Source organism: Malania oleifera, chromosome 13, assembly GCF_029873635.1.
Source record: "Malania oleifera isolate guangnan ecotype guangnan chromosome 13, ASM2987363v1, whole genome shotgun sequence".
Lineage (NCBI taxonomy): Eukaryota > Viridiplantae > Streptophyta > Magnoliopsida > Santalales > Ximeniaceae > Malania > Malania oleifera.
Genome location: NC_080429.1, coordinates 7,542,117 through 7,569,942, shown reverse-complemented (window position 1 = coordinate 7,569,942; position 27,826 = coordinate 7,542,117). Strand labels below are relative to the sequence as shown.

The 27,826-nt window shown below is 37.7% G+C and overlaps 1 protein-coding gene across 1 annotated transcript; it reads left to right on the top strand.

Annotated features, from left to right (window-relative positions):
• Positions 1-127: 127 nt before the first annotated feature.
• On the top strand, positions 128-25,579 carry LOC131146579 (uncharacterized). The gene is made up of 9 exons (XM_058096247.1): positions 128-705; positions 7,886-7,980; positions 8,390-8,469; positions 21,896-21,937; positions 22,008-22,135; positions 22,512-22,689; positions 22,965-23,143; positions 24,559-24,792; positions 25,039-25,579. Exons 1-9 carry the CDS (start codon positions 248-250, stop codon positions 25,358-25,360), a joined length of 1,716 nt encoding a protein of 571 aa, XP_057952230.1. The 5' UTR covers positions 128-247; the 3' UTR covers positions 25,361-25,579.
• Positions 25,580-27,826: the final 2,247 nt, after the last annotated feature.

The following is a 27,826-nucleotide window of genomic DNA, read 5'->3' as shown; positions in this document are numbered from 1 at the left end:
CAAATAAAATCATTCATGCTTAAATTTATGTTACCAAATTATTTATTTATTTATTTGTCTTATATTTTGTTATTAATTCTTTTGCCAAACGACCATTATCTACAAACTACAGTCTACAGTAGATGTTTTTCCTGGTCTCATCAGAAGAAAATCTGCGAAAAGGAATTATGAATTATCTAAATTCAATATAACCCGTCTCTCTCTTCTCTCTTCTCTCTCCTGGCACAAGAAACTCAACAGCTCAGCCATGGCCTCGGCCGCTGAAACTCGCCAACACCATCATCAACCCACCAAATCCCTCTCTCTCTTCCTCCAATCCACCGCCTCCAACCTCTTCTCTGTCCTATCCTCCAATACCCAGAAGCCCCCGGCTCCCAAAGCGACGCCGCCCAAGCCCCCCTCGAAGGTCTGCATGCCCCTCCTCTTCGCCGGCGACTCGCCGCCCCAAGCGCTTCCCTTGCCCTTCTCTCCGCCCCCCGAGTCGACCCGGAGTGACTCGCTGTCCTCTCCGGCACCGGAGTCCAAGGGGTCGTCGCGGGACGCGGGCGGAGGGTTCCCGTCGACTGTGAGTATCTCCGGTCTGAATTCTGGGAGAAGGGCCGGCGGACCCGCCTTCGTGGGGCAGGTCTTCAGTATGTGTGACCTTTCGGGTACAGGTCTCATGGCTGTGTCCACGCACTTCGATATACCCTTCATCTCCAAAAGGTTCCAAATCTCTCTCTTTCTCTCTCTCTCTCTCTCTCTGTGCGTTTGTGTGTATATGTGTGTTCGTGTGTTTGAGTGCGTTTCGTCTCGTTTTGAAGCCACGGTATACTGGTGAGTGGTGATTAAAATGTGAGTAATGTTTTAGTTTGGTGCTGCTTTTGTATGTTGTAGCCCTTTTATTCGAGCTTCTGGAATTTGTTAGCAAACACAGGGTAAAACTGGATACGCTTCCGCTGTGTTTTGGAACATAGAATATAATTAAGCCTCTGATTTTAAATATTGCGGATTTGAATGAAATGTGACAGAAAAATTTAGTGAGCTTTGATGACATTCACACATTGCAAGTTCATTGTTCAAATTCCCCACTTCCAAACACAGGCTTAGGCGTAGGAAATGTGGACTTAAGAATCTATTCAACATGGACTCACATTTTGCAATTTAAGCAATTTTATGATTTGAAAGTTGAGGGGAATGGTGGTAGACTTGATGGAAAGGTGTGTGAAGGATAAAATGTTTATGCATATATTGCTGTCAGTGTTTTAACATCTTTTCTTGGGCTATTCCATAAGTGGATCTATGAACTTGAGAACTTGGAAGTTTCTGATGTGCATCCATTTTAATTTTTAAACTTTGAAACAATGGCCTTTTATGAGGGAGGCATCATTTTGGATACTCTTGGATACACTTGGTTTTGGTGGCATATTTTGCACTTGCTTATATTCTTTATTGTTTTTATGGGAATGTTAGGAGCAGTTGCTTATGCAGCCTCCATGTACACTATCTTTATGAATTATGATTAGGGATCAGAATGCTATGTGAATTGAAATGTTGAGCAAATAAGAAACAACATATCAAAAAATAAAAGTAGCTGAGATGAGAATTCTAAGATGGATGAATGGTATGTTGGCATGAGTTGTCCTTCATGAGATTATAGGAGGGATTTTTTTGGATACAAATCCCTCAATTATAGGGTTAGCTTTTGGATACAAATCCCTCAATTATAGGGTCAACTCTTAAATTTAACCATGATATATATATGTAGAGCCAAATATAGATGAGTTTCTTTGTATATATACCCATTCATCCTTGTAAAAAAGATATATCGAATATACAAAATTTTCATATATTTTGTCATGGTATCAGAGCACTCGATCCTCATTTGGTTGCTCATACCGATTTTTTGAACCATCTTGTCTTCCTCCATGGCCGATACAGACTCCCATACAGACGAATCTCTGGCATCCTACATCCTGGCTGAGCTGACCACGAAAATGACTAAAGTTTTGAGCCAAACTTCAGTCCCGACCTAGACCACCAACACTGCTACTGCATCGATTGGTATCAAGTTGGATGACACCAACTATGCTCTTTGGTCCCAGGTTGTTGAGATGTATATCTCGAGGAAAGATAAACTGGGGTATATAAACGGCGATCTCCCTCAACCTCCTCCAACGAACTCTACCTTTAGACGATGGCGCACAGACGATGCTATTGTTAAAGGTTGGTTGATTAATTCCATGGACTCCTCCCTTATTAGTAACTTCATTTGATTTTCGACAGCCAAGATGATCTGAGATGCAATTGCCACTACGTATGTTGACGGCAGCGACACCTCGCAGGTGTATGACCTTCAGCGACGCGTGACCCGCCTCAAACAGGTCGGCGGCTCTCTTAAAATTCTACAATGATCTCTAAGGCCTCTGGCGTGAAATAGACTTCCGCCTCCCAAACTCGATGGATTGTCCAACCGATATTCAACATTAAAATACTCTAGTTCAAGAAGATCGGGTATATGTGCTCTTGGATGGTCTCGATGACCGCCTAGACCATATCCGAAGTGATGTCGTGCAGATAAAACCATTCCCAACAATGGAGCAAGCCTATGCACACGTCTGTAGGGAAGCTCTTCGTCTGGTAGTGATTACGACTGGTAGCTCCGATGATACACCAAGAGCGGTTATGGCATCCAAGAGTTTCAAACATGGCTCGCATCCTCTAGCACCCTCTAGGTCTCTTTCTTTGCATGGTGACAAATCCAGTTCCTACTCCAAATCCCAAGCCACCCACAATGGGACTTAATGCTCTCATTGTGGGAATACAAAGCATACCCGTGAGACCTGCTTCAAGCTACCTGGGTATCCTAATTGCTGGCACTACCTCCAGGCTCGGAAGCGCCATGATGCAGTTGGGAATGATGAAGGCACGGGCAAGGCTATGGTAGCTGCAGTAGAATCACATCTTTCCCTCATTCCAGTCGATAGTTCAAATTCTAACCTAGGTAATGCTCTACTCGGTTCTAATAGGGAGGCTAACTGCAGCGCTTGGATGCTTGATTTCGGAGCAACAAACCATATGACGTTTGATGCAAATGATTTTTCTTAACACTCCCCTCATTGGCGAACTAGCATCGCCAATGCTAATGGAGTCATCTCTTCGGTAACAGGGGCTGGGACTGTGATTGTGTTACTAACCCTATCACTATCTAATACTTTACTCGTGCCTTCTCTTTCTCACAAGTTACTATCCGTGAGTCAAGTTACTAAAGACCTGAATTGTGTTGTGCTCATTTATCATACGTTTTGTCTTATTCAAGATATTCTCACCAAGGAGTTCATTGGGCATGGTACTAAGAGGGGGGGGGGGGGGCGGCTCTATTATATGGAAGGTTTCAGTGTAGGCCGAGCACATCACATGCACCGCTCGAGTGACCTCAAAATAGATCAGATTTGGCTTTGGCACCGTCGGTTAGGCCATCCTTTGTTTGGTTATCTGAAACATGTGTTTCTTGATTTATTTTCGAATTTGTCAATTTTGGACTTGTCATCGAGTCACTTATCTATTAAGTATGAATAAAAGTGACGTTCCTTTTGTTTTGATTCACTCTGATGTATGGGGTCCTTCCCCAAAATCTACCATGCTTGGTTTCCATTGTTTTGTGATATTTGTTGATGATTGCACTCGAATGACTTGGATTTACTTATTGAAACATAAAGATGGGGTCATTCATGTATTTTAATCCTTTCATAAAATGATTCAAACTCAGTTCTCCGCTAAGATTTGAATCATTCGATTTGATAATGGTGGAGAATATGTGAATCAATAGTTTCATGATTATTTCCAACACCATGGACTGATTCATGAGACCTCATGCTCCCAGACTTCTCAGCAAAATTATATTGCGGAGTGCAAAAATCGCCACATCCTTGAAACTGCTTGAGCACTTGGAGCTCACGTGCCTAGCCACCTTGGGCTACTGCTGGTGCCATGTCAGTCTATCTCATTAACCACATGCTCTCCAAAGTCCTTGAGTTTAAGACTCCGCTACAGGCCTTTTCAACCATGTTTCGTTGCCCACAGTGCTAATGCTTCCACCTTGAATCTTTGGCTGTATTTCGTTTGTTCACCTCCACAAGAACCATCGCACGAAACTTGATCCTTGTGCCATTCAATGTCTCTTTTTGGGATACGCTTCACATAAAAAAGGTACCACTGCTACAATCCATCTACTCGGCGCACCTATGTGTCTATGGATGTCACGTTCCTTGAATCCGACACTTTCTACTCTCCTGCCACATCCAATTATTCTCTTCAAGGGGAGACACGAGAAGAAGAGCTGAATTGGTTGACATTTGATTGGTTCAAGGAAACTGATACAACGCCTAATGCTCCTCAATCGATCATTGACGAACCTAATCCAAAGCCGATATCTCTAGAAACTGAAGTAGCAGTACCCCCCCCCCCCAAAAAAAAACTTCTCAGTATCCAACGACCCATCTCCTAAGAATATCTTTGAGGTAAGCTCACCTGTCACACCTCACATTTCTACTGAAGTGGATACTCCTATTGGCCATGAATTACCTTTTAGGCACAATTGGGGCAAACCACTGAACATATATTCTCTAGAAATGGAGGAACAAAGATTGAAGTATCCGATTGCCAGTTATGTCTCTGCAAAGGAGCTATCCAACTTTTTGAATGAACTCTCATCACACAATATTCCCACAAGTGTTGATGAGGCTCTGAAAGATCCTAGGTGGATTCAAGCTATGAAGGAAGAAATGGAGGCATTAAAAAAAAAAAAGACGTGGATTCTTGTTCCCCTACCTAAAAGTAAAAAAACAGTGGGGTGTAAATGGGTATTCTCCATCAAGTACAAAGCTGATGGATCAGTTGAATGGTATAAAGCAAGACTGGCAGCGAAAGGCTATACGCAGACATATGGCATAGACTATCAAGGGATGTTCTCACCGGTGGACAAGTTGAGTACTATCAGGGTTTCGCTATCTCTTGCAGCGAACCTTGATTGGCCATTGCACCAGTTTGATGTTAAAAATGCCTTTCTCCATGGAGATCTTGAAGAAGAAAGATACATGGATGTTCCTCCAAGATATATGGTAAACTCTTAAGCTAAGATTGTGTGCAAGCTACAACGAGCTTTGTACAACTTGAAGCAATCTCCTAGAGTGTGGTTTGGGCAATTGAGCTTGGCAATGAGGAAATATGATTTTCAACAAAGCAACTCAGATCATACGCTATTCTTAAATTGTCAACGGGGCAAGATAACAACTTTGATAGTCTATGTAGACGATATGGTCATTACATGAGATGATCCAGAAGAAATAGCAAGACTTCAAGAGCAATTGGCGATAGAATTTGAGATGAAAAATCTAGGAGGACTCAAATATTTTCTTGGAATTGAAGTTGCTAGGTCTAAGCAAGGCATATTCCTTTCCCAACGAAAATATATCCTAGATTTATTATCAGAAGTTGGATTACTGGATTGTAAGCCTGCTGATACACCAATAATCCAAAATCACAAGCTTGGAGAATACCCAGACCAAGTGCCAACAGAAAAAGGAAGGTACTAGAGATTGGTCTGGAAACTTATTTATCTCTCTCATACACGGTCTGACATGGCCTATGTAGTGAGTGTAGTAAGCCAATTCATGTCCAAGTGAAGATCATATGAATGCGGTGATTCAGATTCTACAATACCTAAAGTCCTCCCCTAGAAAAGGACTTATGTTCTCAAGAAACAATCACTTAAGGGTTGAAGGATATACAGATGTTGATTGGGCAGGGAATATTTCAGATAGAAAACCCACCTTAGGCTATTTCACATTTGTTGGAGGGAACCTAGTTACATGGAGAAGTAAGAAGCAAAAGTTGGTAGCATTATCAAGTGCCGAAGCCGAGTTTCGTGGGATGGCTAAGGGTCTGTGTGAGCTTCTCTAGCTTCGAAGACTATTAACCAAAATTGGTTTTGGCCCAAGCCGCGAGATGGACTTATTTTGTGATAACAAGGCTATTATTGATATTTCTCATAATCTAGTTCAGAATGATCGGACCAAACATGTGGAAGTAAATCGACACTTCATCAAACAAAATCTTGAGGCCAAGACGATTCGATTTCCGTTCGTTAAGCTTGAAGACTAGTTGGCAGATATACTTACAAAAATTGTATGCAGCAAGAGCTTCTACAACTCACTTGGCAAGTTGGGCATTAGAGATCTATATGCACCAACTTGAGGGGGAGTGTTGGCGTGAGTTGTCCTCCGAGAGATTATAGGAGGGATTTTTTGGATACAAATCCCTAATTATGGGTCAACTTTTGGATACAAATCCCTCAATTATAGGGTCAACTCTTAAATTTAGCCATGATATATGTATAGCTAGATATAGATGAGTTTCTTTATATATATACCCATTCATCGTTGTAAAAAAGATATATTGAATATACGAAATTTTCATATATTTTGTCATGGTATAATGTTAAAAGATAAATTAAGGAACAAGCATATTCTTGGTAAGTTAGGCGTAGCTCTTGTAGAAGAAAAGATAAGGGAGGTATGATTTTGGTGGTTTGGTCACCTGCAATGTAGGGCAAATAATGCGCTAGTGAGAAAGTGTGAGTTTAGTTACTATGAGGGGTAATAGAGAGGTAGGGGTAGACTTAAAATAACTTGGAATAGATAGTGAATAAGGATTTAATAGCCATGAATTCGTCAAAAGAAATTGTCCATGATTGCAGAAATTGGTGGAAAAGGATTCATGTGATCGACTCCATCTTGTAGGACTAAAGGTTTGGTTTGTTGTTGGGCCGAGTAGCCATTTTCTTAAAGCATAATACGAGGTAATCATTTCAAATGATTTTTTGTTTAAAAAAAATAAAAAGGAGAAATAGATAAGAAAGCTGAATAATATTGGATATCTAGAACATAAGTGATTCACCCACAGGCCATGGCCAATTTTTGTTCTTTAAAAGAAATGCCAAGTGGCTTAGTGGGCCTATCATTGGTCAAGTGTGTAAGTAGCTTACATATTGTAACTGCACCTTGGAGTCCTCATTGTTATTTCTTTTTTTCATTGACCTTGTGTTTTGGGAGCTTGAGTTGGATGTGTGTGAATTTTGGACAACACACAATACAAATTGTATTGACATTTGCCACTCAAATCCAATTTCGTGCTCCCAAATGTAATTTTGAGAGGATATGAGGATGCCTAGGGCGATAATTTTGAGAGTTATGACGTCATTTTTTAATATTATAGACAATTATTTCTATTAAGCCAGTTTTATTCTAACTGAATGGATTGGTACAAATATTGCCAACCTCAAAAAAGGACATTTATATACATGGGTGGTGTTCTATGATGTCATGAACCAAAATCATGGAGTAGATCATCTATGCATTCCTTTCTCTATCCAAGTTTGGTGGTTGAGTTCCTTTGTAAGAGGTGTTGTTTTAGGGGGAAGCCTTTGGTGTCTTCAGATATCTTCCGCTTTCCATGATCCAAAGTATCGGCTCAACTTCTCAAGAAGAGTTTTTTCCTTATTCTTTCTTGGTTTTCAGGTTTTGGCTATATAGCTGTATGCAATTTTGATGCCTGCATCTTACTTTTTTGCATAATATTTGAAATTTCATAAGTTGTCTAGTTGTTATTTTCTTGAGAAACATATTGTTGGACCATCATTTTGATTTTATTATAATGTAGATGAAGGGTCCCTTTTCCAGAGCAGTAGTATGAATCTCTGGCGGTCATGGTGAATCTGCAGGCTGGGGATTTGGCAGCACCTGCTTTGTGAAAATTATATTGCTATTTATGCAATGTTTGTGAAATTAATTGTTTTTAGTTTTCATTTTAAAAGTTTCTTTCCTTACTTTTTATTCTTGACCTGTAGAACACCTGACTGGATGAAGAAAATGTTTGCAACAATCACAAAGAGTGAGAGGAATGGTCCTGTGTTCCGTTTTTTCATGGATCTAGGTGATGCAGGTATGATGTGATAATACCTCTATGTGTTATTCAATCTCTCTCTCTCTCATTTATCTAGTAGGTGCCAGTTCTAAGTTACAGATTGATTGGACTTTAGTTCTTTTTTATCCAAACTTCTAAACAACTTTTTTTTCCATTGGTGTTATTACTTTTGTAAGCTGATGGAATATGTGTGCTGAGAGGTGTCATGTATTCAACAAATTCCATTGCCCTTCCCTTTTATAATTGATTGTAGATGATGTATAGTTAGCAATTTAAGATTAAGAACCATGTTCTTTCAGATTTAGTCATTTTTATATGTTCATTTTTATTGTGCGTTTTTATTTAATTTTATCATCTTTAGTTTAATTTAATTAAAATTCTTTGTGACTTGAAGTGACTTGTATTTTAACTAGCTTACATTTTTTAGTTACATATGTCAAACGATTGAATATTCCAAGTGGTGTGGTGGGTGCCTGCCGTCTTGATTTAGCATATGAGCATTTCAAGGTATGGCTTGCTTAATTTTGATGAATGCTTTGGATTTTTTTTTTTTTCCTTTTTGCATATTCTGGAAGGATTATGAATTCCTACCTATTTGTGGTAAATTATCAGTTTGAATTTCATATTCTCCCCTGCTCCTCCAATTTAAGGCTTCAAAAATTGCAATGGAAATTTTGATGTCTATTTTGATTTTAAAAAATGATGGAAATTCGCAGTAAAACATGCAACTTTTTTATTGTGACTTTAGAAATTCTAAATAGATATATAATGCAAGTTGTAGGAAATATTGTAAATAAAAAACACATGAATGATGAGTATATGGTGCTAAAGGCGCAAATACTGTGGACTATTACCATATAAGCGCCTTCAATTAATATAAATGAAGTTCAAAAATTGGTTAAATATTAGTTATACGTGAATACAATTAATTGAAACATTAAAAGGGTGTCAAAATGTTGTTAATATTTAAGTTCAATTTTCCTTAAAGTTTCAAAAGGCTTACAGCTATCAACTCTATCCTTGTTGTAATAATCTGTCCTAGTCAATGAAATCTTCTGATGACATCGGGACTGACAATATCGGCACCGATGAGACCGATACTGAGCTCTTAGGCTCCGACGAGACCGATACGGAGCACTTAGGCTATGATGAGGCCGATAAAGAGTGCCTCGGCACCGGTGAGTCAGCAAACACATCCGATGGTGAGGAAAACTTGTAGCGAGACATCCAATTGATTCTTCAAGAACATTCCGGCAATATTTTCAGGAAGTGGGGAAATTCTGAGCAGTGGGTGCTTGAGTTGCGAGATGGAAGAATAGTTGCGGTTCCAATTCATATTTCTTTGCCACCTGGTGAAGTCACAAAGGGTTTGGAAGAGCAAAACAAATTGTCCTTGGTTTCGTTGAAGCCTGCAGATATTTTGGAGGTGTTACCAGCTCAGTTTGATGGGAATGATGTACTTGTGGAGGATTGGGCCTCAGACAACGATACAGAGGTTGCTGAGCTACCTAACGAGAGGGGTTTGTCACCTTTAGCAATGGAACCACTAGCCTATTCTTTACCCTTGACTATGGAAGGAGAGGAAGTTGTGGATGTGGAGAGTCCAGTGAGGGAAGTACCTTATTCTGAGTGGTTCCAAAGAAGATTTAAAGGGTTTGGCAAATTCCTAGGCACGTCCTTACAAGGTTTGGAAAATCAAGTAACCACTTTTTGGCTGGTTGTTGAGGCTGAATTACACTGTAGGGCTACTTTGGAAAAAAAATGCACGTGACTTGAAGAGAATTGGTGCAAAAGGTTTAAGAGAACTGAAAGGTTTATTCAGTTCAATTAATTATGGTTCTACTTCATCTAGGCGCAGTGGTATTAATAGGGAGTGGGCTCTCTCTGTTTCTAAATGAATCTGAAGATACTTTCATGGAATGTCAGAGGATTGAATGAGGTTGAGAAGAGGCTTCAGATTCGTAATTTGTTGCGTACATGGAAACCTGATCTTGTATGTTTGCAAGAGACTAAACTTGAATGGATTACTAGAGGAATTGTCCAAAGTATATGGAGTTGTCCATGTGTAGACTAGTTGTACTTGGGTTGAGAAGGTGCTTCTGGAGGTATTGTCCTGATGTGGGATCGAAGGGTAGTGATAAAGGTGGAGGAAGCAGTGGGGTATTTTTCTGTTTCATGCAAATTTAAAATGTCGGTGATCAATTTGAGTGGGCTTTCACAGGTGTTTATGGGCCAAATTTGAACAAGAGGCTTAGGAAAATGTGGGAGGAGCTGACAGGGCTGATTAGTTGGTGGGATTCGCCATGGTGCCTAGGAGGTGATTTTAATATAATCCGCTTCCCATTAGAAAGACTAGGGGCTGTAAGTTATACTCGGGCTATGCATGAGTTTTCAGATTTTATCTCTTTTCATGGGCTGATGGATATATCTATGGAAGGAGGCCTTTACACCTGGTCCACTTCTTCCTTCGCTTCTAGAATAGATCGGTTTCTTTTCTCTCCATTCTTGGCAGATCACTTCACTCAATTTTCACAGAGAAGGCTGTCCAAAATATTTTCTGATCACTATCCAATTCTGTTGGAGGGGGGGGGGGGGGAGTTATCGGAGAGGTAGAACTCCTTTTCGCTTTGAAAATATGTGGTTGAGGGTGGAGAACTTTGTTGATAAAGTGAAGGAGTGGTGGGCATCCTATTCATTCCAAGGAAATCCTAGTTTCATACTAGCTAAGAAATTGGCAGCATTGAAGTTGGATTTACAAAAGTGGAACGAGGCGGAGTTTGGGAATGTCACTATTAAGATACATCAACTTTGGAACAAATTGAATGACTTGGATGTTAGAGAGGAAACTCATCCTTTAATAGCTGAGGAAAAGTTAGAACAAGCTACACTTTGCACCAATATTGAAAAGCTCACTCTTTTAGAAGAGATTAGTTGGAGGCAGAAGTCTAGGGTGCTACATTTGAAGGAGGGGGATGCAAATACCAAATTTTTCCATAGAATGGCTAATTCTAATAGAAGAAATAATGGTATTGAGAGCCTTGTGGTTGATGGTGCCTTGTCTTCAGATCAAGGTAAGATTGCTGATTACATCACTCAATTTTTCATGAATTTATACATTGAGCAACAAGTTAGTTGATCATTCCCAGAAGTCTTAGTATTTCCAAGAATATCCGGTGATAATGCAGATTGGCTAGATAGACCATTTGATGAGGCGGAAATTTTTGATGTCATACAAAATTTTAATGGTGATAAATTGCCTGGACCGGATGGATTTACAATGGCTTTCTTCCAAGCTTGTTGGGCGATTCTTAAACCTGATCTTATGGCTGTGTTCCATCATTTTTTTGCTAAGGGCCAGTTTGAGAAAAGCCTGAATGCTACTTTCATCACTCTCATTCCTAAAAAAAACAAAGCAATTGAAGTAAAGGATTTTCGCCCTATTAGTCTTGTTAAAGGGGGGGGGGGTGTGATAAGATCATTGTTAAGGTCTTAGCCACCAGACTTCGCACGGTTATGGAAGATTTAATTTCAACTTCATAGAATGCTTTTGTGAGGAACAGGCAGATTCTTGACCCTGTACTTATTGCTAATGAATGCCTTGATAGTAGATTGAAAACTGGGGTGCCAGGGCTACTTTGCAAATTAGATCTTGAGAAGGCTTTTGATCATGTAAATTGGGGTTTTCTTATGCAGTTACTAGAACGGGGTGGATTCTCTGCCAGATGGAGGCGGTGGATTTTCTTTTGTATATCTACAATTCTTTTCTCCATTATGATAAATGGCATTCCTTGTGGGTTTTTCGAGAGTTCTAGGGGGTTGAGACAAGGTGACCCATTGTCTCCTTTGTTGTTTGTCTTGGTTATGGAAGCCCTGGGGAGAATGTTGGATGAAGCTGTCCATGATGGTCACATGTCAGGCTTTGGTGTATAGAGGGAAGAGCTTTGGTGGTGTCTCATCTTCTCTTTGCGGACGATACTCTAATTTTTTGTGACGCTGATCCGGATCAGATTTTGTTTCTCCGTGTGATACTTATGTGGTTTGAGGCAGTCTCTGGTTTAAAGATAAATTTGGGCGAGTTAGAGTTGGTTCCTGTTGGTACGGTGTTTAATTTTGACTTATTCTTGCACGTCCTTGGCTGTAAACAAGGTAATCTTCCTATGAAATATTTGGGTCTTCCTTTGGGAGCCAAATTCAAGGATAAGACAATATGGAACCCAATTTTGGAGAAGACAGAATGAAGGTTAACGGGGTGGAAACGTTTGTACTTATCTAAGGGAGGTAGAGTCACGTTAATTAAAAGCACTATCTAATTTACCCACTTTCTATCTTTATTTCCCATTCCTGCTGCTGTGGCTAACCGTATTGAGAAACTTCAAAGGAATTTTTTATGGGGTAGCATTGGTGATGAACCAAAATTCCATTTGGTTAAATGGGATACTGTTTGCTCTCCCATTTCTTTGGGTGGTTTGGGGATAAGGAAGGTAAGACAGTTTAATGAAGCTTCGCTTGGGAAGTGGTTATTGAGATTTGGGATGGAGAAGGCTGCTCTTTGGAGGCAAGTGATAAGAGGTGAAATACGGTTGTGAATGGGGTGGTTGGTGTACTAGGCCTGTTAATGGTCCACATGGTGTTGGCTTGCGGAAAAATATTAGTCGGGGATGGCCTTCTTTTTCTTGCCACGTTCTATATGATATTGGAAATGGGTCTTAGGTGAAATTTTGGCAAGACCATTGGTGTGGTGAGACGTCTCTTGCAGTCAGCTATCCTGATTTGTATAGATTTTGCTGAGATAAAGAAGCTAGCGTGGCTGAGCTTATGAAGTTTGATAATGGAGTCTTGTTTTGGAGTGTAAGTTTCTTTAGGGGTATGCATCTTCAGGAGTTAGAGGCCTTGACTGGTTTTATGGATACCGTATATGGTGCATCGGTGAAGGGGTTCGGTTAGGATAAGATGTGCTGGAAACATGATAGAGAGAAGGGCTTCTTGGTTAAAGGTTATTATGGTATTTTAATAGGCTCCAAAGATTGTGGCTTTCCTTGGAAAAGTATTTGGAAGCAGAAAATTCCATCTAGAGTAGCTTTTTTCATTTGGACTGCTGCTTTAGGGAAATGCTTAATGATTGACAATTTGCGAAAAAGAAAGGTTTGGATATTGGATTGGTGCTACATGTGCAAGTGTAATAATGAGACGGGTGGGTTTGTTCGGAGTGAGCTGCCTTTTATCCACGTCGGTATCGGTTTCTATTACACCGTCATTAGTCTTTGGTTTCCATATTTTTCATCCCCCCTTCGTCAGTTGAAATAATATGAGAAGAATTACCTTACCCACGATCTGGAGCTGGCAGCGGTAGTGTATGCACTAAAGTTTTGGCGGCATTATCTTTATGGGGGTAGGGTGGGTTATGCCGCAATCTGTAGTGGGATTTCTAGCATGTTGACAAGGCAGATTTGGTCGTTATCGAAATGGGTTTATTTGGTTGATAGTTCCTCATTGTTTATTGTGGTGTCTTTGGAGGGAGAGAAATAGTAGGTGTTTTGAAGATAAGGAAAGATCCATTTCGGACCTGAAGCTATTTTTCTTTACAACTTTGATGGATTGGTTGGCTGCTTTGCGAAACCAATCATTTTCTTCTGTTTTTGATTTACTAGATTCTTGTAATTTCTGTTTTTGATTTGTTTACCCCATGTACACTCCTTGTGTACTTGGAGTTCATTTTTGATATCAATAAACTTATTACTTATAAAAAAAGAAGAAGAAGAAGATTTATTATGAAATCAAGTTTCAACTAGTCATCAATTGAAATGTCAAGACACCAATTTACAACAAAATGCATAGATAGTAGTCTGACAAATTTGTTTTATACTTTTATCTTTTGATATATTTGTTTATTATTATGGGGCAATTTTGTTAGTGATATAAAAATGTCAGATTATTCACTAAAAATGGTAGTACTGTAACTACTTATAATGCACATAACCAAAATAAAATTATTTGTTAAAAGTGATAACAATTATAAACCAAGAATGAAAAGGTATGCATGCACAAATTATTGGGTAAAAGACACAGTTTAACTCAAAATGAGTGAGGTCTAAGTGTTAAATGAATATAGTTTCAAATAATCAGAACTAAAAGAAAGGCCTTAATGTGTTTGAGATTGCTTACTGCATGGTTGAAGGTAGATGCCAGTTTGCTAAGACTTGGAGTTCGAAATGATATCATAGTCAGTATTTCCATACTCTATAGCCACATTTATGCAAGTAATGATAAAAATCTAGCATTGTATGTTAAGGTATTGGGAGGCTCTGGTAATAGTTTGTCTATAAAAGGAACCTAGCTGAAATGAGGCTGTTAAGATTGATTAGTGGCAGAATGTGGAGTGGGTTAGTAAATTAATTCATTTCCAAGAAGTTAGGGCCTAGACCTTAGAGTCAAGACACGGTTTGTTGTTTGAATGTCTAACTGTATGTGATGAAAGCTATTTGCTTCACCAGCTAGGAGAGAGATGGTCCTGGTTGAAGCCTGAAGTTGCCACAAAGTTGATGAAAGGCTAAGGTTACAAGAGTTGATAAAAAGGCAAAAAACTAAATGACCCATAATTGCTAGCATATGTGGTTCTAGATATGGTGGAATGTGAAGCTCCTGGCTAAAAAAGGAGTGGGGGGTGGTGGAGAGAAGAAGATACGATGACAAGCCAGGATTCCTGTTTTGAACCAAAAGAACTAAGATATTCTTTGTTAATAAATTTTCTCTTAACAACCCCCCCCCCCCCCCCCCCCAAAAACAAAAAAAAAGGAGATATGGCTTGGTTTACAACTTATGTAGGTGGGTCTAGGTAAGCAAACCAAAGAGGAAGGTTTTTTAGCTGAAAGTAGAAATTCAACTCAACTTGAGTTGCTGGTCATTGGTTTTCTACTTTATAGTTGTTTAGTTTTTGATTGGTTGCTGGTCATTGGTTTATTAGTTTTGATTATGTTGGTTAAGGTTGTTTTAGGGTCTTGGTGTTTGTTTTTAATGTTCCAAAGTCTCAAGATTGGAACCACGGTATTCCTCCGCCATAAGTGAGGGGTTTTCTAATAAAGTTTTGGAGGTGCTGCCCTTATTTTATTTTTATTTTTATTTTTAAAAAAAGGGGAAAAAAAAAAGAAAAAAAAGAAAAAAAACCCAACTTGAGGTCTAACATAAATTGCCCAGTCCAAGTTTGGAGAGCTAGATTCCAACTTAAGTTGGCGGGTCTTGCTAACACAAACCTAGGGAATTTATTTATCTGAAAGTGGAAATTCAACCCGATCTGAGGTCTAACATGAGTTGCCTAGTCCAAGTTTGGAGAGAGAGAGAGAGAGAGAGAGAGAGAGAGAGATCATGATTGTCTCTTTCATGTTAAAATCACATTATATGGTTAATTAACAGAAAACTGAGAAAAGATGGCTCACATTCAATTTGATGGCCTTTGATGGAGGTCATCACAAAGAGGAGTTAAGAACGTGATGAGAAGGATGCATAGCCAAGAGGAAAACTAGCAAATAGAGCATGATAATAGGAAGTTTTTTTTTTAAGTCTTTTGGATTTCTTGAGGAATAATTCCATGGTTCTTTAATTTTCATTATGCTAAACTCTTGAACTAATCATATTTGGTGGTGAATGACGAGATAGAAAAATTGTATGACACTCGCATGGTGGCTAGAAGCAAAGATGTTTTGCATTCGTAGTGCTAATGTGATTTCATGTTGATGGTGTTCTACATGGTGATTTTAACAGGAGATTCCCCTTCTATGATCATTCTACATTGTGGTGCTGCAAAGAAGCTTTTGGGTCTTATTTTATTTTATTTTATTTTTATTTTTTGGGCGTGGGGGCGGGGGGAGAGGGTGACTTCTTTTATTTCTTTTGTTCTGTTCATGGGTCTTTGCCTAAAGCTCCGAATTTTCTTAAATGTTGGTGATTCAAGAGTTGTAAGGGGCAAAATACTAATCATTTGGAGGTTGACATCTCCTCTATTTGGTGTGCTTGAAGGGAGAGGAATTTCAAGGATCTTTCAAGGAATTTCAACAATCTTTCACACTTCTATTGGCATCCTAAATTTAATAATTGGGGAGCACTAATTGTTATACATTTCGTTGATTTGCTTCTTTGAGTTTTTTTAGGACTGGTATCACTAAATGAAAACTAAAAACCAGAAACAAGAATTAAAAACTGAAAACTAGTCACCTATTTGGTTAATATTTATAAAAAAAAAAAATTAATAAAATGCTAATTGAACACATTTTCTTTTTTATTTGTGAGTAAAGTAAAAATTAAAAAAAAATATAATTAGAATAACGAAAATGCAAAAGAATAAAAATTAGAAAATGTTATTGTTGAATAATTGGGTAAAATGGAAGACCTAACACAATGATATGTCTCTGTCTCTATTTGTAATGTATGCCAAGTACATACCGAGGATCATGATACCCACACTAACTCTGTCATTTACATAACACGAACACACTTCTAATGCTAGATAGCTAAAATAACCATGAACATTTCCCTAAAGCTGGAGCATAGATATCATATGCTTTTAGCTTGTTACAAATGAATTTAACACAAGCTCCCCCCCCCTCCCCCCCCCAAAAGATTTAGTTAACAAGTCAGCAAGTTGCATATTAGACTTAACATAAATGGTTGAAATGAGCTTCTGCACAATCTTCTCTCGAACAAAGTGGCAATCAACTTCAATGTGTTTTGTTTGCTTATGGAAGACCGGGTTGGTGGCAATATGAATAGTAACTTGATTATCACCACATCAACTCCATAGACCGAGAATGCAGAAAACCCAATTCTTCTAACATGTTTTTCACCCAAACAAGCTCACATGTGTTGTGAGCCATGACCCTATACTTTGACTCAACACTTAACCCAACCACTATAGTTTAGTTCTTATTCTTTGAAGAAACCAAATTATCACCAACAAATAGACAATACTCGGTAGTGGATCTTCTGATGGAAGGTTACCTAGCCCAATCTGCATCGATATATCCATGAATATAAGTGTGACCCTAATCAGATATAAGAGACCTCACCTAATTGCACCTTTGAGATATCTCAAGATGTGTATGCATCCTAGTGAATTATTCTTGAGAAATCAAGAAACTGACTCATCACACTTGTTGTGAAAGTATATGTCCAGTCGAGTGATTGCAAGATAATTTAACTTTCTAACAAGTCTCCACTACGGTCCTGGGTTAGGCAACAAATCACCTATATTCTACACTAACTTACTGTTAGGATCATGGGTGTATCAATAGGTTTGGATCCCAACACCCCAGTCTCATATAAAAGATCAAGAACATACTTCCTCTGTGAGAAGATAGCTCTCAAATGAGATCTCAATACTTCAATACCCAAGAAGTACTTCAATGGTCTCAAGTCCCGGGCTTGAAACTTACTTTATAGGAAAAGATTTAGGCCTTGAATGCCTTAATCATCATCACTAATGATCACAGTGTCATCAAAATACACAATAAGTAAAATCCTGCCGGATGGAGTACAAGGATAAAATAAGAAGTGATCTACTACTGCACATCGTCGGAGGCCAAACTTATGTACTATAGCATTGAATCGACCAAACCATGCTTTGGGAGATTGTTTTAATCCGTATAATGATTTATTAAGCTGACACGCTGAGCCTGACTCTCCTTGAGAAACAAACCAATACACCTCCTCCTCAAGATCACCATGTAGAAAAAACATTCTTCACATTAACCTGATGTAGAGGCCAATGACAAGTAGTGGTTAAGTAGATAAACAAACGTATTGAGCAATTTTAGTGACTGGAAAGAATGTGTTTGAATAATCCTATTAGGCAATCACTTCACTGAAAAGCTTAAGTTGTTAGGTTGTGCGCCAAAAATGTATATTAAGCTTTAACACTCCCTTGCAAGTGTCACTCGACAGCACGAGGAAAGATAAGCACATGATAGATGCACCATTATAGAGAATGCAACAATTTTTTATATACCACACAATAAACACAGGCAATGAGACTAGAACCCTGGACCTCTTGGTAGCCTGCTTCGGTACCATGTTAGGCAACCACTTTGCCTAAAAGGTTAAGCTGTTAGGTTGTGAGCCAACAATTTATATCAAGCTTTAACAAATCCAAATCATACACTTGATTTTGTCCTTTAAAAACCGAGCAGGACATCAAACAAGCCACAAAACCATCATGATTGGCTTTCACATTTTACACCTAGTGACAACCAACCATAAACTTATTTGGAGGAAGGGGTAATAAATCTCTAGTATCATTTTCAAGTCTATGCATCACTCCAACCATTGTAGTCCTCCATCCAGAATAGGATAGGGCTTCAAAAATAGATTTTGGAAGAGCAGCGGAAGATAGAGTATTAACGAAATAGTAATACGAGGGTGACAAGAAATCATAACAAACAAAATTTGTGATTGGATGTCAGATACAAGGGCATTTACCTTTCTGAACAACTATTGGAGGATCAAAATCATGGTAAATAAGATCATCTATCATTTGATGAAGGAACTAGAGGCGCAAAAGTAGAAATGGATAAGGCTCTCCTCCGTTGAGTTGCGATGTGTATACCTGGAAATTGGGATGATCAAAGCAACAACAAAGACTCAAACTTGATGAAGATGTAAGAGGATTAGGCACAGATAATAGGATGGGATTTGGAAGACAAGGTAGAGGAAGAGATTCATAAAGATCAACAAAACTCAAGGAATTAGAATAGCATGGTGTAGACTCTAAAAGGTGACATTAGCAGAGACAAAGAATCGATTTAAAGTAAAGTTATAATATTGAGATTCCTTTTGAGTATAGGAATAACCCAAAAAAATACATTTTATAACACGAGGATGCAACTTATCCATTCTTGGAGTTAACTGATGAACAAAAGACAACCAAATATACAAAGGAGGAAAAGGGAACAAAGGTGCCTTGGGGAGGTAATTGAATGTGGGATTTTACCACCAAGGATTGAGAATGACATTTTATTGATGAGGGAGCAAGTTGTAAGCACGATATCAATCCAAAAAACTTTGGGGACATTCATTTGATAGAATGAGGTACAAGTGACCTCAAGCATATGTATGTTTTTTGCCTTTGCAACTCCATTTTGTTGAGTGTGGGCAGTGGGCACGAGAGGCCTGATGGATCATATCAGAATTAGTAATATAGGTTGTGAATTGGGTACTAAAGTACTCCTTAGCATTATCACTACGAAGTATCTTGATTGACATATCAAACTGAGTCTTTATTTGAGAACAGGCGACTCCAAAGATATTAAACAACTCAAAATGATCTTTCATTAAATACAACCAAGTCATCCTAGAGTAGTCATTGACAAATGTAACAAAATATCACAATCCCAACTCCGACATGACCTGACTAAGACCCCAAACATCTGAATGGACTAGCATGAAAGGACTAACTGCTTGTGTGTTGGCCGAGAAGCAAAGAGAACACGATGATGTTTTCCTGATGGACAAGACTCGCATTCAAGATTAGACATAAACATAAAACTCAAGGTAGGAACTAGTTGTTTCAACTTTACCAAGGAAGGATGATTGAGGCAACAATGGATTTGAAGTGGTGTAGCAGCAGCTATGCAATGGGAGGAGAAAGCGAATCAAAGTAGTAAAGCCCATAAGCCTCTTGTCCTGTGCCAATTGTCTTCTTCATCTTCAGATCTTGAATAAACACAACATTAGGAAATAAGGTTACAGAACAATTTAGTGACTTCATAAGCTTACTAACTAACATGAGATTGAAAGGGGATTTAGTAATATACAAAACACAAGAAAGAGAGATGGAGAGAGTAGGATCTACTTGACGTATATTTTATAATACTGGAGGACAGAAAAGAAGTTGGTTGTACTTGTCATATGGTTAGTGACAGCAGAGTTGATGGCCCAAGGACTGGTGGGAAAGATACCAAATGGTATATAGAGTGCTGGATTACCTTTCTAGGCAAAAGATGCAATGTGATAAGTTGCTTGTTGAGATGATTCATATTGTTGAAACCTTGAATACTCCTCCTCTAAGATAGTCACAGTGTGCGGTTCACTCAAATAAGTGACTACGAGGGAACCATACTTTTGGGATTTGCAAACTCTATCCCAACACTCACAAACTTAGACCAATGATGACAAGATTAATTGCAGGATCAATCAAAACAACCACGACCAAGGTTGCCCGCCATGAACAAGTTACAAATAAACCAGCACAAGGGTCTGACAACACCAAGAAACTTTGACACAGCCCCCAGAAGCCAACACACAGCATCGGAACACGATTGGAGCAACCACAAACAAGGTGACCCAGCACGTATGAGTCACAACTGTACCAGCATAAGGCTTCCGCGGCACCAAAAAGCTTATACACAGCCCCAACTAAGCAGCACACAGCTCTAACAGTACTAAACAACCATTAGCAGAGTGCCGAGTGAACAATAGAAAAAGTTGAATTTTATGAACAAAATACATGATGAACAATTTGATATTATGATGTATGGAGGTATTTAGAACATTGGAAAAATGGGAGCGGAAATCTTGCTCAAAATACTCATGCGCCAGCACAAGGAGTTGGAGCTGCCGGCTTCCAGCTGCATGTGCGGCAGGTGGGGCACCCTCAGGCTATGAAATTTCGTAGTGCAGGAGATCAGCTGTCTCTGAGGGTGGCTATGTGGTTATGTTTGCAAAACATAAGAGGTTCTTTGAGTTTTTGAAAGGACAGGCAGCATCAGGGATTTTTATAGCAACTACAGCGATTTCCGGCAGAGCTTGGACTTTGCTTGTGGTCTTTGGTGGTGCGGATTATCCTTCTACAGCAGCAGGTTTGAGGTTTAGGACATTATTCAGGGTTTGCTTTTTGTCTGTGCTTAGGGTTTTGGTCGGATCTTGCTCTGATACCATGTTGAATAATTGGGTAAAATGGAAGACCTAACGCAATGATAGGTCTCTCCTTCTATTTATACTATATGTCAAGTACATACCAATGACATAATACCCTCACTAATTCTCACTCATTAACATAACACTAACACACTAGTAATGCTATATAACTAAAATAATTATTAACATTATAATAAAAATAAAATTTAATAATAATTTTTATTTAATTATTATATTTTAAAACTAAATTTTTAATACTCTAAGAGCAATTTTATTGTATATGACTATTGAAATATCTAAAATATGTTTTTGAGTAAATTTTATCATTTTTTCAAAAATTAAGATATCTTATTGAAATTTTTATTTTAATTTTGTTTAGAACTATGTATAGTATGATTTAAATATGTAATCTATATTAGTCAATTCTGGATTATAAAGGACTATCAACTGTCAACAAGCTGCCACAACAAATAAAAACCATAAAATTTGGTTTTCAATTTTTGCCACAGTATTTAAAACCCGATACTAGAAACAAAAAACTAGGAATGCAGTTTATGCAGATAAACACGTTGTCATCACCTGTAAGTTTACTGTACTGCAACTGAAATAGAAAACAAATGACAAAATGATACCAAACAGCTGCTAAGTCTCTAGCTTGGTGCTTTTGTGCCAATGAGGGAATTGATATCTTGGATGGAATATTTTTAGACTGAGCTCGACTCGAAGTGCTTTAAATTTAACCTTAGCTCATCTATTGTGTGGTTCTGATTGGTATAGGTTCAACTTGTCAAGTTGCTGTCATAGATATGGTTATGTTGAGTATGGTCAGTTGGTACTTGGTTCTTGGGACAGAATACATGCTCATGTTTTATACATTAGATGTGCCAAATTCAGGGCTCATCTGATTATCACTTGTGGGCTCACCTGGCTATCTTCTATTTTATTTTAACTCAACTTCTCTATTTGTGCTGAATTTCAATTTACAATACTTTGCTTGGACTAGCTTCAACAGTGTTTACCATTTGTTATGCAGGAAAAACCTCACTTATTCCAGTTTGTTCCAAACGAGAAGCAGGTAAGATAAAGGGTTGTTTCAGTATTCCTCGTTATATGTTTTGTTTTGAAATTTATTGCTGCTTATGTAGGTCAAGGAAGCCAATAAACTTCTTAAGACAATCCCACAAAATGATGGCAGGCAAAGGGTTGACGGTGTTCCTGTTTTTACTGCTCAAAATTTGGATATTGCGATTGCAACAACTGATGGGATTAAGTGGTTTGTTATTGCACCATGCTTCTGCTTTTGCTGTATGGTTTTAGGATGTCAACATCTAGAAGTTGTTAATGACAATGTGCTTCCTGTTTTCTTTTGCAGAAAAAAATTCCAATAATGGGAAAAAATGAAATTGAGTTTGAGATGTAGGGAACAGTGATCATTGCATCTATTAATTAAGCACAGAATCAAACTAATTGATTTCCTGTTATCAACATTGAGTTTTTAAAACCAATTTCCTGGGTCTCATTTTTATTCTTATGTTTAGATGCTTTCTAGGTGTTTCCCAATTATGCCTAGTTATTCTTCCTTTTAAGTTTGTTTCACAATGTCAAGAGTTTCAAAATATCAGATACGTGTGCTCTGTTTCTTCAATCAGGTATACTCCATACTTTTTTGACAAAAATATGCTGGACAACATTCTTGAAGAGTCTGTTGACCAGCATTTTCATGCATTAATTCAAAGTCGGCGCACACAACGCTGGCGGGATGTGGTTGATGACAACTTGGCAGAGGTAGTAGAAGAGAATGGAGACAGTTTATGGGAGCCTCCAGAGGTGTGAACCCCTAACTTAAATGTTACTTATCGGTAAAGAACTTAAGTTAGAAGACCAGCTATAATAAAGCAGCAAATTTTGGAAAATAAAAAATTTAAATTGAATTTGAGCAGGAGAAGATAATGCATTTATTTTATTTTCCACTTTCTATTCTAAAAATATAATGCATAATTTGAAAATTTTAAATAAATTGTTACATGCTTATCAGAGTATGCCGCCTGTTCTGTGGTAAAATAAGAGTTTCGTATTGATCACTAGAAGTATTTCATTCACAGGTTCAAGAAGTGATGGATGAGATGGGCCATCCTGGAATACCTCTGAGTGTCATATCAAAGGCAGCTGAAATGCAGCTCCTTTATGCTGTTGACAGGGTTCTACTGGGGAACAGGTGGTTGCGAAAGGCAGCTGGCATTCAACCAAAATTTCCTTATATGGTTGACTCATTTGAAAGAAGGTATGTCCTATGTTGGTCTCAATATTGCAAGTAGATGTGAAATAAACAACGTGGTATATCATGCATGGGCTTTGGGTGTTGTGCCATTCAATTTTACCCTAAATGATTAACTCATTCATGCTACAAACATGAGCATTTGACGAATTGGATGCTTCCATACGTTCACATCATCTTCAGTACTAATCATTCTACAATCCAACAGGGCAATTTGCGAACAGCGGTTGTCTTGGATAGAAGATGAGTTCAAACATTAAAAGCTTCCTGGATGTGATATGTTATTCTTCAGAGCTATTATCGAACTCAAAGTGTGATACCTCATGGAATAAAGATTTAAAAAGGATTAGATGTTACTATCCATATTAATAAGGTGCAACTTTCTTTTTGGGAGCCTTTCCATAAGAACTTCACGATTATGCATGCTTGACTTGGAGTAATCTTGAGATGGGTACTTTTTGAGAAGTTTTCTCAGGAAGTGTGTGAGAGGACAAAACACATTGAAAATGACACGTATTGGTCTGTGAGATTAGTCATTAGTCCGATAAGGCCCCTCTGTTGTTTGGTCCAGGTGGAGGAGGAGAGACGGAGTGCTCCCTGACAGACTCAGGTTGAGGCGTTACAAAATGGTATTAAAGCAAATACTTAGCCGAAAGTGTGATAAGATTCATATTGCCTGAGTTTGAAAATATGAGTTCGCAACGAGGACGTTACGTTCTGTAAGTGGGGAAGAATGTGATATCCCGTGGAAGAATGACTTAAAAAAGATTAAATATTACTACTCATATCAATAAAGTTTACTTTTCTTTTCGGGAGCCTTCCCATGAGAATTTCACGGTTAAGCGTGCTTGACTTGAAGTAATTTTGGGATGGGTGATCTTCTGAGAAGTTTTCTTAGGAAGTGTGTGAGTGAGGACAAAACACACTGAAAAGGACACGTGTTGGTCTGTGAGACCAGTCATTAGTCCGATAAGACCTGCCCCCTTGTTGTCTGGTTTAGGTGGAGGAGAAGAGATACAGTGCTCCCTGGCAGACTCAAGTTGGGGTGTTACACAAAGTGACTTTATCGAGTTTAGATGAATACCTAAATGTGTAGAAGTTTAATAGTTTTGACACCCCATGGGAAAGGGTCGTTACTGTGAAGTTTAAAATCCTAATCTATCACATACAATGAAGTCAATTTATAAAATGAAACAATTTCTACAAATGGTATAAGAGATCAAATGACATTATTTCAAAATTTTCTAAAAGTTGTCCTTTACAAGTACCTGGAAAACATTTTAGCTGGTATTTAGTGAAGTGGGCTTACTGCAAATATTAACATGGCACAACTTGAGTGGGTACTGGCAGTTAACTAATTCAGTCTAGCCATATCCTCCTTTCTAGGTCTATTTTGTGACATGGTTCTCTTTTGGTTGCAGGAGTGCAGTGTCTTTTCTGAAAGCATCTGAGTCAAGCAGCTACATTATGAACTCTCAGACAGCATATGATAATAGTAAAGATTCCCTGTCCCTTGGTTCCTCAGAGCTGAAATCAAAGGATAGTGTTGAGTCTGACACAAGTCAGAAGCCAGATGTGCGGTTCCCCTTTGGAGATTGGTTTAATCATCCATGGTCAAAACAGCAGCACAAACTGCAAAACAAATTGGATCCAAGGTACCACTCCACTGGGCCATAGGGTATGCCGGTATATTTCTTATTATGATATGTATTATTCATCTTAGAAGAACTTTGCCTGCGTTTGGCGGCATGGAGTTCGGATCTTGCATTTGAACAAAATATAGCATAAATTTGTGTTAGACTTTCTTTCGAATCAATATAAATCCAAACCTATGCTACCAAATACTAACTTCTGGTGTTTTAATTCGTATCATTGGCACCCCCCCCCCCTCTTTTTTTCAGAACGGAAAGAATGTTGAAGGAATCTGTACAACAAGAACTAGAACCGAACCCTTTTCTTCCAAAGATTACAATGGTTGGAATCTCAACGGGCGAAGCAGGGCAAATGAGCAAAGCCACCTTGAAGAAAACGATGGAGGATCTAACAAGGCAGCTGGAGCAGACAGATCGGGGAAGCACTTCTGGTGGTAGCAGTGGTAGTTATGGTAGTGATGAATTCAAAAACGAAGACAGGGATCCCCTATTTGTTGCAAATGTTGGTGATTACTTTTCCAGGATGGGAAAGAGAGGTTCTGCACGATGGGTTCGTGGTGGAAGCAATTAGAAGGAGCTAGAGTAACAAGCATAATGTTTCTTTTGCAGAAGTTAGTGATGCAAATTCAGTACTTCAAACCAAAGAGTAGATGTAATTTAACTTCAAAAATGGGTAGGAAATTTTGGGCTGGGATGTTGGGCTCTTGTAAAAGAAATGTGGGTGCATCCTGTTTCTCTATGAATGCTTGTAAATAGTGGAAAAAGTTAATCCAATGATGGTGATTATAAAGTTGTTGTGGGTGTTTGAAAAGAGTGTTTACCTGCGCAACTTTATGCAGTTTAAATAGTCATAGAAGAGGAAAGTATATGCAATGTGAAAAAACACCTGGTGGAATTCCTGGTAGTTCCTCGAGTGCTGTGGGGCGGCAGCCAACTTCAGTAGTACTTGTAGCTAGGAAAGTGTGTGGCTCTTCCCCACCCTATCATGTGGTGGGTGGAGGTAGAGATCTCTCTTTTTCTTCTTGAGCGAATAGATGGGGATGTAAAGGAAGATGGAATGATTGGGCAAAGAAAAGAATTGGTGGAGGGAGCTGTTTATAGATCTGCAAAGGTGTCTGTTTATATATATGGCCAACATGTCCTCTTGCCAAACCCATGAACCTCCCCACTTCTCAAACAAGCTGCTTGCCAAACCCATCTCCCTCTCTCTCTCTCTCTCTCTCTCTCTCTCTCTCTCTCTCTCTCTCTCGTAGTCAACTGGATTTGATGGTCAATTTTTTTTTTTTTTTTTAAATTCTACCGAGTTATAATGCTCATAAAAACATGCATGGAAATTCTTAGAAAGTTATTTTAATCTTAATGAGTTATATTGCCTCTAACATATGCATGGAAAGTTCTAAAAGAAAGATGCATAATATAATTGGGATCAGATATGAATGTGAGCATGTTTTGAATCTTAAATTTGCACTTTTTATGGGCCATTTTGGATCAAAAATTTTGTTTGGGAAGAGAAATGGAAAGGAAAATAAGAAGGAAATTCATTTTCTACTATATTATCTCTTTATATTAAATACAACTAAAAATGAAAAATTGTTCTAATATGGTTATAAATTAACAAAAATCAAATATTATGAATGTGTAAAATTAAAATTTTGTTCATTAATTTGGTACATTTTTTTTTTTTATTTTCCTTTTCACTTTTCTTGATAATTAAACATAAAAATATAAAATCTTCCCAATTTTCTTTTCTTTTTCTAAATATTTTTCAAGTTTCAAAGGGACTGTAATAGTTTTTCAACAATTTTTTGTTATTTTTGGCACCTTTTCATTTTTGTGACTCTTGTTTCCTAGTAGGATGCAGTCAAACTTTTTGAGATATTCTAGAAGATATCCAAATTTTAATTTTGTAGGACTTTCTTTAATATATTTAGAAGGGTGTTGAATTATTTTTTAGCATGTTTAGAGTGTAAATGGCCATGTAATACTTGTGGCCATTTTCAAACTTCCATAAATAACAATTCAACTTCTCCTTGTTACCTTTCCACATGAACCCTAAAATTGATCTTCTAACGGGTAAATTTTTTTTTTTTAAACATGAAAACCTTAAAATTTTTATTATCAAAACGATCTCTCTAGATCATCAGTTAATGACTTAAATTTTTATATTTAATAGGGTTTAATTATGATATTGATAGAGTTCTTTCTATCTATTGGTTCCTTATTCTAATATTAGGTACTAACCTTTTAAGTTTAATAGTTTGTCGCATAATAAACAGTAATTAGATAATACAACTTCTTTTTGGTCCTTCCCTAATGAGTTGAATTTTTATGAAAAATAGTTCTTAATGATTAAATGAAAATTTAGCGCTAAAAGTACTTTAACACACTAATATCTACTTCACTCTTCCATCACCATTGCCATTAAGGGTGAGCATAATTTGGTTATAACTGAATTAACCGAGTATAATTGGTTGGTTTGGTTTGGTTAATAATTTATTCGATTCGGTTAAGTTTTCATTTTCGTTGAATTTTGGTTTTCACTTTTTGGTTCGGTTAATTTGGTAACTAAATTAACCGAGTAGTATAAACTAATAAAAAATCATTATATATATATATATATTATATTAAAATATTTTATATAGTATATATATACTAAAATTTTATATATATTTTATATATTATATATACTAAAATCATATATAGTATATATATTATTTATATTTTGTATATATTAAAAATCTATATTTTATATATGTTAAAATATTAAATCGATTAACTGATTTAACCAAAATTCGATTCAGTCGGTTTTGAGTTCAGTTAATATGGAATTTTGACTCGATTTCGGTTAATGAGATTTTTTTAGCTGAATCATCAGAATGCTCACCCCTAATTATCATTGTCATCATCAATTGATCCGCTTTAATAATAAGTTATTAGTGTTATATATCATTAAAGGTATTAGTTTGTGTCCTTATGCTCTTAACTAGTTTAGCTCCTTAGTTTAATTGTCAACTCTATAATTGGTTATTTTGGTTGG

Excerpts from the sequence above, each read along its gene's own strand:
- LOC131146579 (XM_058096247.1), top strand. The coding sequence starts at position 248 with ATGGCCTCGGCCGCTGAAACTCGCCAACACCATCATCAACCCACCAAA. Across the intron at positions 7,981-8,389 it reads CATGGATCTAGGTGATGCAG|TTACATATGTCAAACGATTG; the intron begins GTATGATGTGAT and ends TACATTTTTTAG. Across the intron at positions 8,470-21,895 it reads TAGCATATGAGCATTTCAAG|GAAAAACCTCACTTATTCCA; the intron begins GTATGGCTTGCT and ends TTTGTTATGCAG.